Here is a 14,482-nt window from a genome sequence, read left to right as displayed (position 1 = left end):
CACTCTTGTCTGGAAACACTCATACCCTATCAACACAATATTCCTTCTCATTGTTAAGGTTTAGAGGGGTCTTCTCTGACCATACCATCTAAAGAATGTTGTCCTGCATCTTGTACTACCTACTCCATTATTCTCATTACAGTATTCCTATTTTTGTGGCACTTATCACAATTAGTATTTAGTGTATGCATTTTTACCAAAGCTATGCATTAATATAGTTTTAAAAGTCCATTGACATTATAATAATGAAAAAGCAGCAGTATTCCATCAGACCAGCATTCTACTCCAAGTCCCATTTCAAACACTGTACCTATTTTTTATTTCTACTTGTGTATTTCTAAACAATTATATGACAATTTCTTATCAAATTTAAACATAAGGAAGGAAAACCATCTTCTTCCTGCCACCTGTGCTCACTCCTTTATAGTGCTGTTCCTCACTCTTGCCTTTCTGTAACCTCTACAAAGCCAAGCTGTCATCTGGCCTAGTTTTGGCATGGTGTTCATTCAAAGAATATCTGCCCTCCAAAATAAAATTGCTTATGTTTTTGTTTGTTCAAGTTCTCTGTCTCTATCACAGATTCTTTCCAAATATACCTCCCCAAAATACATTTTTCAACACCATTGCTATGGTTTGAATGTCCCCTTAAAACCCATGTTGAAATTTAAGTATTGTTATAAGAGTATTGAAAGGTAGAATCCTTAAAAAGTGATTAGGTCACGGGGGCTCTGCCCTCATGAGTGGATTAATGACTTTATCATAGGAGTGGTTAGCTATCTTTGGAGTAGGTTCCTGATAAAAAGAATGAGTTCATCCACTACTCTCTCTCTGTCTCTCCCACTGCTTCCTCGCTTTGTGATACCTCCTGCCATGTTATTATGCAATGAGAAGGCCCTCACCAGATGCAGCCCCTCGATTTTGGACTGCCCAACTTTTAGAACCATGAGACAAATAAATATATCTTCTTTATAAGTTAACCAATCTCTGTGGTATTCTACTGTACAGGTTGAGCATCTCTAATCTTAAAATCTGAAATTCAGAAACCTCCAAAATCTGAAACTTTCTGAGAGTCAGCATGTTTCCACAAGTGGAAAATGCAGATTATAGTCAAAATGCAGTCGAAACTTTGTTTCACGCACAAAATTTAAAATATTACATAAAATTACCTTCAGGCTTTGTGTATAAGATATATATAAAACATAAATAAATTTTGTGTTTACACTTGGGTTCCATCCTGAATATATCTCATGATGTTTATGCAAATATTCCAAAATCTGAAAAAATCTGAAATTCAAAACACTTCCGGTCCCAAGCATTTTGGATAAGGGATACTCAACCTATAGCTGCATGAATTGAATTAAGACAACCACATAATCTACCTGTTAATTTTCTCTGGAGCCTTTTCTTCTGAGCCCTCCACGCTCTTCTAATTGATACTGCTTGCTCTACTAAGCCTGTTGAATTACTGTAGTCCTGGGACTTCTCTTTGGTCCCCTTTCCTGGTTTCTATATCTCCCTCTTCCTTGATTTACTAGCTCATCCTTCAGCTTTTTCTGAACATACACAGGATGTAACACTCTAAAGTCCCACATCTATGAAAATATTTTATTTTACCTAGTAATTCATAGTTTGGCTATGAATATTATTGCAATATTCATAGTTTGGTTATTGGGTAAAGAATTCTAGGTGAGAAATTATTTTGCCTCTCAAATATTAATACATTGATTCATTGTCTTCTAATTTCCATTCAATACCATTTCTAATTCTTTGTATGTTGCCTGATTTTTTTCTCCCTAGAAACCTTCAAATTCTTTCTGTATTCTCTATATACTGCAAAATTTCATGATAATGTGTTTTTTTATATTGTCCTTGCCTTTCAGAAGTATCTTCAATTTGGAGCCACATGTCCTTCGGTTCTGAGAAATTTCTGTATCATTTCTTTGATAATTGCTGCCCTTGGTTTTCTCTTTCTGGAATTCCTGCTACTTGAATGCTGTATCCCCTGGGTCAATAGTCTAGCTTCCACATCGCTTCTCTCATATTATCTATCTCTGACTTTTTGGAAGATTTGCTAAACTTTATTTCCCAAGTCTTCTATAATATTTAACTTATAAGAGCTCCTTTTTGACTGTTTTCTAAAACATTGAGCTTACTTCCAATGAACTTAAGTTTTCTCTTAATTTTGAAGATGTAAATGAAAGTTTTTTTAAGTTGTCTGCTCACTCCAATGGTTTCTTTTTTTTTTTTTTTTTTAGTTCAAGGGTTTCCTCAAATGTATGGTTACTCTTTGTTGTTTGTTACTTAAGAAGGATGCATCCACAATTGACTGGAAACTCTGTGTGTGTGAGCACCAAAATAGGTCCACTGGGTAGGAGTCTGATTTTTTTTTTTTTTTAAGATGAAATCTCACACTGTCACCCGGGCTGGTGTGCAGTGGTGTGATCTCGGCTGCCTGCAACCTCCACCTCCAGGGTTCAAGTGATTCTCCTGCCTCAGCCTCCCAAGTAGCTAGGATTACAGGCACCCACTACCACGCCCAGCTAATTTTTTGTATTTTTAGTAGAGATGGGGTTTCACTATGTTCCAGGCTGGTCTTGAACTCCTGACCTCATGATCCGCCCACTTCGGCCTCCCAAAGTGCAGGGACAGGCATGAGCCAACACGCCCAGCTGAGTCTGATCATTTGACAAGAACCTGAAGACTGAGCTGGGAAACACCCAAAGGTCTGGATTTTAGATTTTTAACTCTATTTCGTTTCTTTGGCCAAAAATCTTCCAAATTCCTGTCTGAATACCAAGACAGGGTAGTATGTGTATATGGGACCCAGCTGTCACAGTGCTGAAACTGAGCTACACAAGAGAACTGGAGAGCATCATCACTCAGTATACAGAGCCCTCTGTTTTCACTATGGCATCTCCCCAGTCTCTGCTAGGCTTGATCTTTCCAAATCTAGGCCCTATATGGTTCACCTTTTCCACATAATATACCTTCTAACTCCAGTGTCTCCTGCCACTGCAGGAAAGGGCAATTTGTTCGGACTACCATGGGAAAAGGCAGGGACCCTGACATCTATCTCTTGTTCTGCATACAGATTTTAGGATAGTTCCCCAGTTTGCAGTCCCAAATCTCATTCCTATCTTTTGATACCCCAAAACATAGATTACTGAAGACAATCATCTTAATTTTCTATTTTATTTCATTCTGTATGCAAGAGACAAAATTTACCTTGTGCAAACAACTTACTTTTAAATGTAGAAAGAATGAGTAGATAATATAGTTGGTGATACTTAACTTCTCAGTGACTTGAGAACTACCATGCCATCAAGCAAAGTAATTTTCTCTAAATAGTTTAGTATTTCTAAAATTGAAGGTTCTATTTTCTGGGGGAGTTGATCATTTTGTTCCCTAGCAGAAGACATTTCACATCAAACTGCCTGCTTAGTTTAAATAGATTGTCCAGGTTGCTCAAGAAAAAAAGAAAAGTGATTTTAAAATTCTACTACATCTTTATTTCTTCCTATTTTCAAGGCTCTCCCTTTGCCTGAACATCTTGCTTTTATAAGAATAATATTATTCTAACTGGTCATATTTTCAGTAGGATTTTACATATTGGCAAGGGTGCATTTTAAAACTAAGGGTACAAAACCTACCTTCGGGTGCCCTGAATGGTTCTCAGGTACCTAATAATTTTATTTCATAAAATCCATGCAGTTTGAGGTATTAGCATTTTATCTCTCAAATCATTACCTTTGTAACTATAATGCCCAGTTACATGAAAAATGGTATAAGAGAAGAAACCTGATCATCACGCTTTCAAGATTTTTAACAGTTCCTGATGTTTTTCAGTTTGATTGTCAATGCTATCAGCTCTAGACCTCAAATTAAATTTCTTTCAGGACTATAGTTTAAAATTCCACAGACACTAATGACTTCAAATTGTCTTCAATCAGGTAAAAATGAAGCACATTCCCAGTTCTATCACAAACTGCCACGATTTCTTCAGCAAGCTCAGTGCTGAGGCCCAGGGAGGGATATCAGGAAGGGTAGACAGTAACTACAGAAGGCAGAGTGACTGCCAGAGGAGGGAAGGTGGAGGAGGGCCCGAGGAGAATCCCATACATTGCACAGTGGATTCCTACACTTTGAAAAGTAACTCAGCATTTTCCATGCTTTTGTTATAGAACAGAAAATAATCAGAACATGTAAAAAATATCAGATAACTCACATGGTAACATGCAAACCCAACTAGTACTATATATTCCCAGGATATTATATTTATATATGTATTCTGATATCTCATTCCTATGCATGTATTTTAATACCACTAAAATAAAATTAGATTCAGTCTTTTTAAGAGAAGTCAAATACAAAATTCAGGAAAACAAATAGAAATGAGTAATGTGCTCACATTCTGCATTTTGGGGGCAGTATAGCAATGTACAGATGGCATAACTTGGAATTCTGGCTTTACCACTCACTAGTTGCATGCTCTGTTTCTTTGTTTCTTCACCCATAAAAAATAACAACAGTCACCACCACTTTTCTTATATAAATGTTGAAGAAATAAAACAAAACATGTACAGTACAAAGCATATAGTAAATACTCAGTATATATTAGTTATTATGACATCATGACTATACTAAATCCTAAATATATTTTTTAATAGTTGGAGATATCTAGAAAATAATAATTACTATCCGTTACACTTCCTAGGTTTTGTTAATGATACTGTCAGCCTCCAAGTGGTAAGGGTGCCCCATCCTTATATTTTGTTGCTCTCATATGTTGTAAATTTTATTTTTAGAAGCTACTAGTGTCAACCAGAAGCAGTGGCTCACACCTGTAATCCCAGCACTTTGGAGGATCACTTCAGCCCAGGAGTTCAAGGCTGCAATGGGTTATGATGGCATCGCTGCACTCCATCCTGGGCGACAGAGCAAGACCCCATCTCTAAAACTATAAAAAATAATAAAAAAAAACTACTACTGTCCTTTTTGAGCTAATTTTTAGTTTTTAGACAATGAAATCATATTTTTCTCTCTGCTTTATTAAATCTGTAAAATATAAGATACATATGTGTATGTTCCATTCCTTTCTGTGGCTGGTATAAACTTTAAATTATCAGTCAAGGGCACTGGGCACTCATGCATGCACACACACCTCCCTCGCAGATAAAGATATGGAAAGGTCAGCAATACATGAATTCATTATGGTGTTTTGTTACATCAGAAAACACCTTTAGCCGAGACAAATGGAAATGGAATATGGTTTACTACCCCCACATTTAAGGCATCCTGGAGCTAAGGGTATGGTATTTTCAACCTAGCTACATAAACATTTTTAATACTTACCAGGGTTGGCAAGAATAATCTACTGGTTTGGGCACCTAGGATATAAAAAAGCAAAAACAGATTAAGTTTACTTAAGGGAAGCTTTTAGAAATCAATCATTAATTCAGTTCAGCTGACTCAGCTCTATAAAACCCTAAGTAGCACAGTCCTGGAACTATCCATCGGTAATTTTATACAGAGTGAATCATAGTATCTGTCAGATAAGTAGAAAATAATTCATTTCACTTTAATTCATTCTTTCATTCATTTTACTGCCACTGTAACTCTAAGAGGAGAGATAGCAGGCGAATATGAACTGGAAACTTTTAATATTTATTATCAAGGCAATTTAATCCTACCAAAGAAAACTAAAGTGAAAACGTTATTAAGAAAACCGAATAGCACTTTACTTTTCCAAGACCTTGGAAAAACATGCAAAATAAAAAATATACACTGGATGTGGGTATTTAATATTTTTAATATTTTATTATTTATTATCAAGGCAATTTAATCTTATCAAAGAAAATTAAAGTGAAAACATTATTAAGAAAACCAAATAGCTCTTTACTTTTCCAAGACATTGGGAAAACATGCAAAATAAACAACATACACTGGATATAGACTCTTATTTTGTAATAAATTCCAAATTCTGATTTAAAAATCTACCAACTAAGAACCTTTTATTCAGAAAAAAGGCATGGAAAATACTTATTTTTCCATTTTTTTCACATAGAGCTTCGCACAAGGAAAAATATTGCATTTGCTATTCAAAGAAAGAAAGAAAACTTGTAGCTGCTAATGGTCAAATAGAAAATGAACAAAGACAAAGCAGGTATATTAATGTTAAAAATAAGAAATAAAGTACATTCTATAGAGAGGGTTACTTTAAAAATTCCTATGAATAGGAGTACAGATAGTTTGTCTCATGTCCAAATATCTGATATATGCATTTCATGCTATTAATGGGATTTTTATATTTGGTGATTGAAAAATACTGTTCCCTCATTTGGAACAGTAAAAACTATAGTATTTCAGAGAACTAGCCAATGTGAACATGTCTCTAGCCATGTTGGTCTTCATAATGTGCTGTTACTATTTTGCCCTTCCAGGTTAAGAGTTATCTACAGGTTGAGCATCCCTTATCTGCAATCCTTGGGACTAGAGATGTTTCACATTTTGGATTAAAAAAAATTAGAATATTTGAATTACATTCCACATCCCTAATCCAAAAATCTAAAATCGTACGTGCTCCGATGAGCATTTCCTTTGAGCGTCATGTCAGTGCTTAAAAAGTTTGGACTTTAGAGCATTTCAGATGTCAGATTTTCAAATGAGGAATACTCAAACTGTACCAAAAATCATCTTTCTAGTCAGAACATTTCTTTGATTATTAATATTCAAATATTTTTATCCTATGGATTACATTTTTAAAATCACAACTTTGTAAAATCCTAATAAACAGCAATTAATGTTGAAGGTAAATTATACCCATTCTAATCATTCAAATAGTTTCTTACATAACTTTGCTTTCACAAATAAACTGATCTTCAATAGTTTACCCTTTGATGATAAGATATACATGGCTTCTGAAATCTGATGCGAAAAATATTTCCTCTTTCCCTCTCCCTGTGTTCTTTAAAAGTATAATGTATATATTTATTCTTAAACCAAGCTTTCCATAGAGAACCAAAAAAACAAAACAAAACAAAACAAAAGGAGACAGGAAGGAGGAGAGTAAAGAATTTCAAAATATTCTGGCTGTGGACTCCTTTGGCTGTTAAAAAGGCTGGAGATCCAAAAAAGGAAACAGTGACAGAAGATTCTAAAACAGAACAGGTAACTGAGGCTATTCCACCCTGGTGTCCCACTAGAGCTTTTCTCTCTTCAGTGGGTGCATTCTGACATGTGAAGATCCAGGACTACCTTCCCAGCCATGATCCATATTACTCAGGTGGGGTCCTATCCTTTTCCATCAGTCATAGGCCCTCTGCACTTTCTTCTGTGTACTATGGGTCCTTGTCTGGATAGGTACTTCATATTTAAGATTACAGTTAATTTCCTTTTGGGAACTTTTTCATCTTTGAGTATACAGTTACTATTTTTCTCTAATGCCATTTTCTCCCAGCACCATAGTCCACTAACACTGCGAAACTTCTGCTATGAACATGTAGTTTTAAAAAAACATTTTATTGAGAATATAGTATCCGTACAAAATTATATATATATATATATATATATATATATATATATATATATATATATATATACACACACACACACACACACATACATACATACAGAAATATTTATATGGGTCTATATATATATATAAATAAATATATATGTGTCTATTCATGTGTGCTTCTTCCTGAAGTATACCTTATGAAGCTAGATGGCACACTTAGAAGTGAACTTTGTGTTTGTTTGAATAAACCATCACTATTTCATCCTTTTTTTGAGAAATTTCTAAGAGGATAGTAATTTTCTCTCACAACTTTTAACATATTCTTATTGTTTCAGATATTAATTCAGACACTGTAGTTTCACACTGTACAATCTCTACTTGGTTCTTTTGTAGTTCCTATTTCTCTTTTGAGGTTTTCTGTTCATTCATTATAAACATGTATTCCTTTGTGTCCTTGAGCACCATGATAACAGCTGCTTTTAAAATCTTTTCCTAAGTCATCATACAGGAAATCACAGGGTTGATCTCCCTTCATTCTCTTTTCTGTTAAGTATGGTTCACATTTTCCTGCTCCTTTGCATACTGAGTAATTTTATATTGTATCTTGGACAATTTGAATGAATGATAAACTGTAGAGGCTCTGTATTTTCTTATGTTCCTAAAAAGAACCTGGCTTTCCTTAAAGTTTATACACAGAATTTGAGGTTTCCTCTCTCTGACTCTTTTTAAGACTTCCTACCTCCTTTTCCAGCTGCTGAGACTGCTTTAAACTCACTCCATAATCTGGTTCTTTAAGCCAGAAATACCATAAGGTTTCTATCTGAATTTTAGCTACCCTGCATGGTACAATCCAGTGCCTGCCTTTGAGCTAGCCATAAAACAAAGAAACTCATCCTAGTGCCATTCCTTTTTCCAAGTGTCAATCTTCTCCTGGGCAGTGCCTTCAGATAGTTTTGTTTTGATATTTTGTCCACAAGTTATAGTTATGTGTGGGAGTATTGGTCCAATAGGAGCTATTCAACAGTTACCAGAAGTGGAAACTCTTGTTGCTTCTATTACTTCTGTCGTTAGCTGGGTCTAATAATCAACCTTTTATAGATAATCTGTCTTTTCTCTCAGTTTTAATATTCGTCTTTAATGTCTTCTGGTTTCATTACAATGCATCCAGGTGTTGATTAATTTTAATATATGCTTCTTGACTCTGAAGATTAGTTTTATTATAGAATCTGGAAAGTTCTCAGGCATTGTTTATTTGAATATTGCTTTTCTACAATTATCTCTTTTCTCTCCTTCTATTAAATGTATTTGTATCTCATCACTCCATTTTCTGTTTTATTTTTAACTTCTTAATCTCTCTTAACTGCTCTTTGAGCAATTTCTTCAGATTTCTCCTCCAATTTCCTACACAACTGTGTCTGATATGCCATGTAATATGTCCATTAAGGCTTTTATTTCAATTACTATACCTGAATCATTTTCATATATGCCCAATTAGTGTCTTCCTTTCCTCTTAGATTTTTGTTCCCTTTAATTTCTTAAACCATGTTAAGTATAAAATTTTGAATTTAGTATCTAAAATTCAATTATCTGCTATATTTGTGGATTTAATTATATATTTTATTGTTTCTGCTGATCTTGGCATAAGGTGGTTTGTTTCTGGATTGATTTAATGATTTCAAATTGTGAATGTATGTTCCCTAGGACTTTATGTTAAAAATCCTTTGAGGAATGTGTGCAAAGAGGCTCCAATCCAGAGAGCACTTGAATTTTCATTGGGAGAATAATCAATGTGGAATAATTTTTTTAATTTTTATTTTTTATTTGAGACGGAGTCTTGCTCTGTCACCCAGACTGGAGTGCAGTGGAATAATCTGGAATAATTTTAAACTACACTTCTAGCTTAGAATTATTTAGGTAGTAGAGCTGGTATGAATTCCAGCCCTTCATCTGGATGGTTTTGGATTTAAGATTAGAAATTCTCAGGGGAGACTGCTTTCCTTTTTTCTTCCCAATCCTGAACCAATACCAAAGTAGGCATATCATCATCGGTGGGATGGGTTTTCTCCTAGTTCATCCACCAAGGGCTCCTGGAATCAGGGATATACCCAAGTTTGCATTGTGCTGCAGTTCCAGGCTTTGTCTCTCGTTGCCATATTGCTAGAAATGAAGTTGACCCATTTATGAACCGCCTGTGTTTTCCTCAGTTCTAGGTTTCTACCTGCCTATATCAGAACTTTTGAGGAGATGGATGTAGCAAATGCAGGAAAATAAATTTTAAGCCCAGAATAGAACATTCAGCACTACTCATGGACCCCTGATAAACAATATATCCCAGAATCAAAAGCAATACCATTTTCCAAACTCCCTCAAACTATCCCCTCCTCTTCAAATTCCCCTCTATTTATCTTCACTTAACTTGCCCTATAATTAAAAAATTAATCTATAATTTCATTAAGCAGTAAAATTTAAAGTAGCTACTAACAAAAAACAACCATATTTAGTAGTCTTGCTTACAATTATAAGTTACTCTACTTCTCTGTCATCTTAAAATTTGTGAACATATTTCTCCTTCTAGCCACTTCTTGGGTCAGCAAATATCATTCAATATGATTCTACAGGCTGATTTAATTAGTATCTACCATTGGTAATGTTCTATATACAGCTAGGGACTTGCATTTGCTTTTTCACTCCTTTGTTCATTCATTCAACAGTAATTTATTAAATGCCTACTTTGTGCCAGACTATACCTAAAACAAAACTTCAAGTGCTCATTTTTATGCCTTATTCAAGAGGATGTAAACAGAAAACAGTACATGGTACATTCAATGCTTAATATTCTTGATTTGATGTCTTTAGGTTCCCAAACTTCTTAATGTTAGAATGTACAATATTCTGCCACCTGCCTACAGATATACATCACTACTTTACAGATAGGAAGCCTGAATCTTGTTCATACAAAGTCCAAAAACTAGATAGAGAATCATTTTAGCTTATCTAATTAAATAAGAGTGGTAACAAACTTCAATAATCTTTCAAGACTGTAATGTAATATAAGACAAAAAATATGTAACATTATAGACCAATGAAACAGAATAGAGAGCCCAGAAATAATGCCACACACCTAACCATCTGATCTTTGACAAAGCTGACAAAAACAGGCAATGGCGATAAGATTCCCTGTTCAGTAAAGGGGAGAAACAAGATTATGTCCTTTGCAGCAACATGGATGGAGCTGCAGGCCATTATCATACGTGAACTAACACAGGAAAGGAAAAGCAAATAACACGTTCTCACTTGTAAGTGGCAGCTAAACATTTGATAAATGGTGCTGGGATAACTGGCTAGCCATATGCAGGACTGAAGGTGAACCCCTTCCTTATATGATATACAAAAATCAGCTCGAGATGGATTGAAGGCAAATGTAAATCCTAAAGCTATAAAACCCCTGAAGGATAACCTAGGAAATACCATTCTTGACATAGGACCCAGCAAAGATTTAATGACTAAGATGCCAAAAGCAACTGCAACAAAACAAAAATTGACAAATGGGACCTAATTAAACTAAAGGGCTTCTGCACAGCAAAAGAAACTATCAAGAGAGTAAACAGGCAATGTACAGAATGGGAGAAAATATTTGTAAACTATGCATCTGACAAAGGTCTAATATACAGCATCTATAAAAAATGTAAATAAAATAACAAGCCAAAAAACAACTCCATTAAAAAGTGGGCAAATAACATGAACAGACACTTTTGGAAAGAAGACATACATATACTTGGCCAAAAAGCATTTGAAAAAATGCTCAATTTTACTAATCATTAAAGAAATACAAATTGAAACCACAATGAGATACCATGTCACATCAGTAGAATGGCTTTTATTAAAAAGTAAAAAAATAACAGATGCTGACAAGGTTGCAGAGAAAAGGGAATGCTTATACACTGCTGGTGGGAATGTAAAGTAATTCAGCCTTTGTGGAAAGCAGTGTGACAATTTCTCAAGGAACTTAAAGCAGAATTACCTTTTGAGCCAGCAATCCCATTCCTGAGTATATACCCAAAGAAATATAAATTGTTCTACAAATAAAGGTATGCATGCTTATGTTCATCCCAGCAATATTCACAAACATGGAATCAATCTAAATGCCCATATGTTTCAGGATAAAGAAAATATGGTACATATACACCATGGAATACTATACAGCCATAAAAAGAAACAAGATCATGCCCTTTGCAGCAGCATGGGTGGAGCTGGAGGCCATTATCATAAGTGAACTAACACAGGAACGGAAAAGCAAGTAACACATGTTCTCATTTATAAGTGAAAGTTAAAATTGAGTATACATGGACATGAGAAGGGAACAACAGATTCCAGGGGCCTCCTTGAGGGTGGAAGGTGGGAGGAGGGTGAGGATCTAAACACTACCTATCAGGTACTATGCTTAGAAACTGAGTGACACAATAATCTGTACACCAAACCCCCATGACATGCAATTTACCCAAATAATAAACCTGCACATGTACCCCTAAACCTAAAATAAAAGTTAAACAAATGTGATATTAGATCACAGAAACAACAGAGTAACAGACGCTTTTCTATTCTCTTTGATTTTGAAAGTAATTAAGCTTGAATGAGTGGAGTAAATTATCCTATAGGGCACCTTCTAGAGCCAAGGATGGCAGATTCTCATGTTTCTAACAGTAAAAAGAATGTCCAGTTTGGAAATTCAGTAACTACTGAAATATAGCAAGCACGATAGATTAAGGAGAGTTTTTCCCCTTCAGGCAATCATCTCCATCGTATTAGTAAAGAAATTTCATTTACTTTGGAGTCAATAAATTAGAAAGTTGTGTGGAAAACATCACCCATAATACCATATTATGATACTAAAATCATGTTACCCTAAACAGAAATTTATCAGTATCATAACACACCAGGGAGTACATTTTAGGTTACATTCACCCGTAATATTAATTGAGGAAATGTTCATTTATTCTCCTTTTATCTGTGTTTCATATTTTCAGAAAATTCCATTATGACATTATATAAAAAGTAATGTCACACTAAAGTATAGAAAATATATTTAGACATTTGATTGAAAAATTTGTGGACTTTTCATTTTCTAGCAAGCTTTCAAAGACATCAGCTGAAGTGTAATATCGCCCTGTAACCCAAGTGACTGGAGGCAGACCGTACCATTCTCAGTTCAGTGGGAAAGGGGAAACTTGTACAATGCGTCTAATTTGTAGCTGTGGTTTATTTCTTCTAAAACCTTTTAGACTACTTAGTTATATAAATTCTACTAAGTAAAATTTGCCTCTTCTATATATTTTCTTAATATTAAAAACATATTCTGACAATAGAACTATAACGATGTTGAAAATAATGATGCTTCCAGAAAATATTAATAAAATTAATAACTGACCTGGCCAGCATCCTTTGTAGATTTTTGCACAATTAATCACAGGATCAAAAACAAAATGAAGCAAGAGAAAATTAAGATACTAATACTTACACATGGGCAAGGCTTGACTGCATCACTTGGAAAAAATCCAACCTCTCCAGATGCCAAATTTCTGCCCTAAGGAAAAAAAAAAAATGCCAGTGTTGAGAACAAATTTACCACAAATGATAACCCCATGATGCCCCATACATAGCACTGTTACTTAGGATCCTTAGAATTCCTTATGTGTTATATCCAGTCCTGAGCATTAACTTACTGTGGATCAGAAAGGGAAGCAAAAGCAGAGATAGTTTTCTTGGTTGTTCAACTTTACATGCGGTTTCAGGTCATGATCATAAAATAATTCAAGTTTATTTTTCAATCTACCCTTCAATTTTGTTAGCTTTGTATCTCTCAATCCTATCGCACAGTGGACACCAACGTTTTTGGCCCCAGGGATGTGGGGTGGGGTGAGGTGAGGTGGGTGCTGGGGGTGCGGCAGGTGGTTTTGGGAGGAAACTGTTCCACCTCAGGCATTAGACTCTCATAAAGGAAGTGCAACCTAGATCCCTCACATGCGCAGTTCACAGTCAAGTCTGCGCTCCTATGAGAATCTAATGCCGCCACTGATTTGACAGGAGGGGGAACTCAGGTAGTAACGCTTGTTCATTGGCAGCTCACCTCCTGCTGTGTGGCCCAGTTCCTAACAGGCCACGGTCTGGGGGTTGGGGACACCTACCATAGAGAGATAACCGCAGTTTCTATCTTTCACCTTTATATTCATTGGCATAAGCAGATCATATGAATTTTGTGAAGGCATATAATTATGAATTCCATATAAATGGATACTACCGGTCTAAGAGAAGACATGAGAATGTCTTTCTAGCAAGATGAGATTTCAAGATGTGAAAATAGAAAACAGTGAAATGTAAGTTTTGGATGATTTTCAGATTTAAGAAAAAGAAATAGGATACTTATTAACAGAAGAAGACCGTGAGATTTTGGAGAATAGGACTCTATTAGGTTGGTGCAAAAGTAATTGTGGTTTTTATCATTAAACTGCAAAAATACTAATACTTATTGAATCCTTAATATGTGCTAGACACTGCTCTGAGTGTTTTATTTAATCCTTGCTATGATCCTTTATGGTAGGTCCAGTTACTATCCCCACATTACAGATGAGGAAAATGAGACACAGAGAAAGTAAATAATCTGCCCATGGTCACAGAGCTAACAAGTACAGAGCCATAAATCAAACTCAGATGTTCTAACTTCAGGGCTCTGCACTGCCTCTCTGTACAAGCATAATAGAGACTCATGAAGAAAGACAGTGGGACTTAAATATAAAAAGTAGTTAGGAAACAATTTGACAGTGATAGCTGAATTCTATCATTGGTGATGGCATTTCTTTAAAGGTGTTGTATGTTTTAGAAGACTTAAACTTGCACCAATGTGGAATATGGCTCCTAGATGGGTCTCACTTTTGGAGTCGAGAATATCACAAGGAAACTGATCCCACGGTA

General features: G+C 35.2%; 1 protein-coding gene across 6 annotated transcripts in view; it reads right to left on the bottom strand.

Moving 5' to 3' along the window:
* Positions 1–14,482, bottom strand: part of VAV3 (vav guanine nucleotide exchange factor 3) — a 401,666-nt gene that overhangs the window by 34,302 nt on the left and 352,882 nt on the right. For all 6 annotated transcript variants that reach the window (XM_016923622.3, XM_016923599.4, XM_016923612.4 and 3 more), the window contains 2 exons: positions 13,032–13,097; positions 5,353–5,387 (listed from right to left, as the gene is read on the bottom strand). In XM_016923622.3, the coding sequence (XP_016779111.2) occupies positions 5,353–5,387; positions 13,032–13,097 (101 nt within the window). The remainder of the gene's footprint in view (positions 1–5,352; positions 5,388–13,031; positions 13,098–14,482) is intronic.

Source organism: Pan troglodytes, chromosome 1 (genome assembly GCF_028858775.2).
Source record: "Pan troglodytes isolate AG18354 chromosome 1, NHGRI_mPanTro3-v2.0_pri, whole genome shotgun sequence".
NCBI lineage: Eukaryota > Metazoa > Chordata > Mammalia > Primates > Hominidae > Pan > Pan troglodytes.
This window is presented reverse-complemented; position numbering and strand designations above follow the sequence as displayed.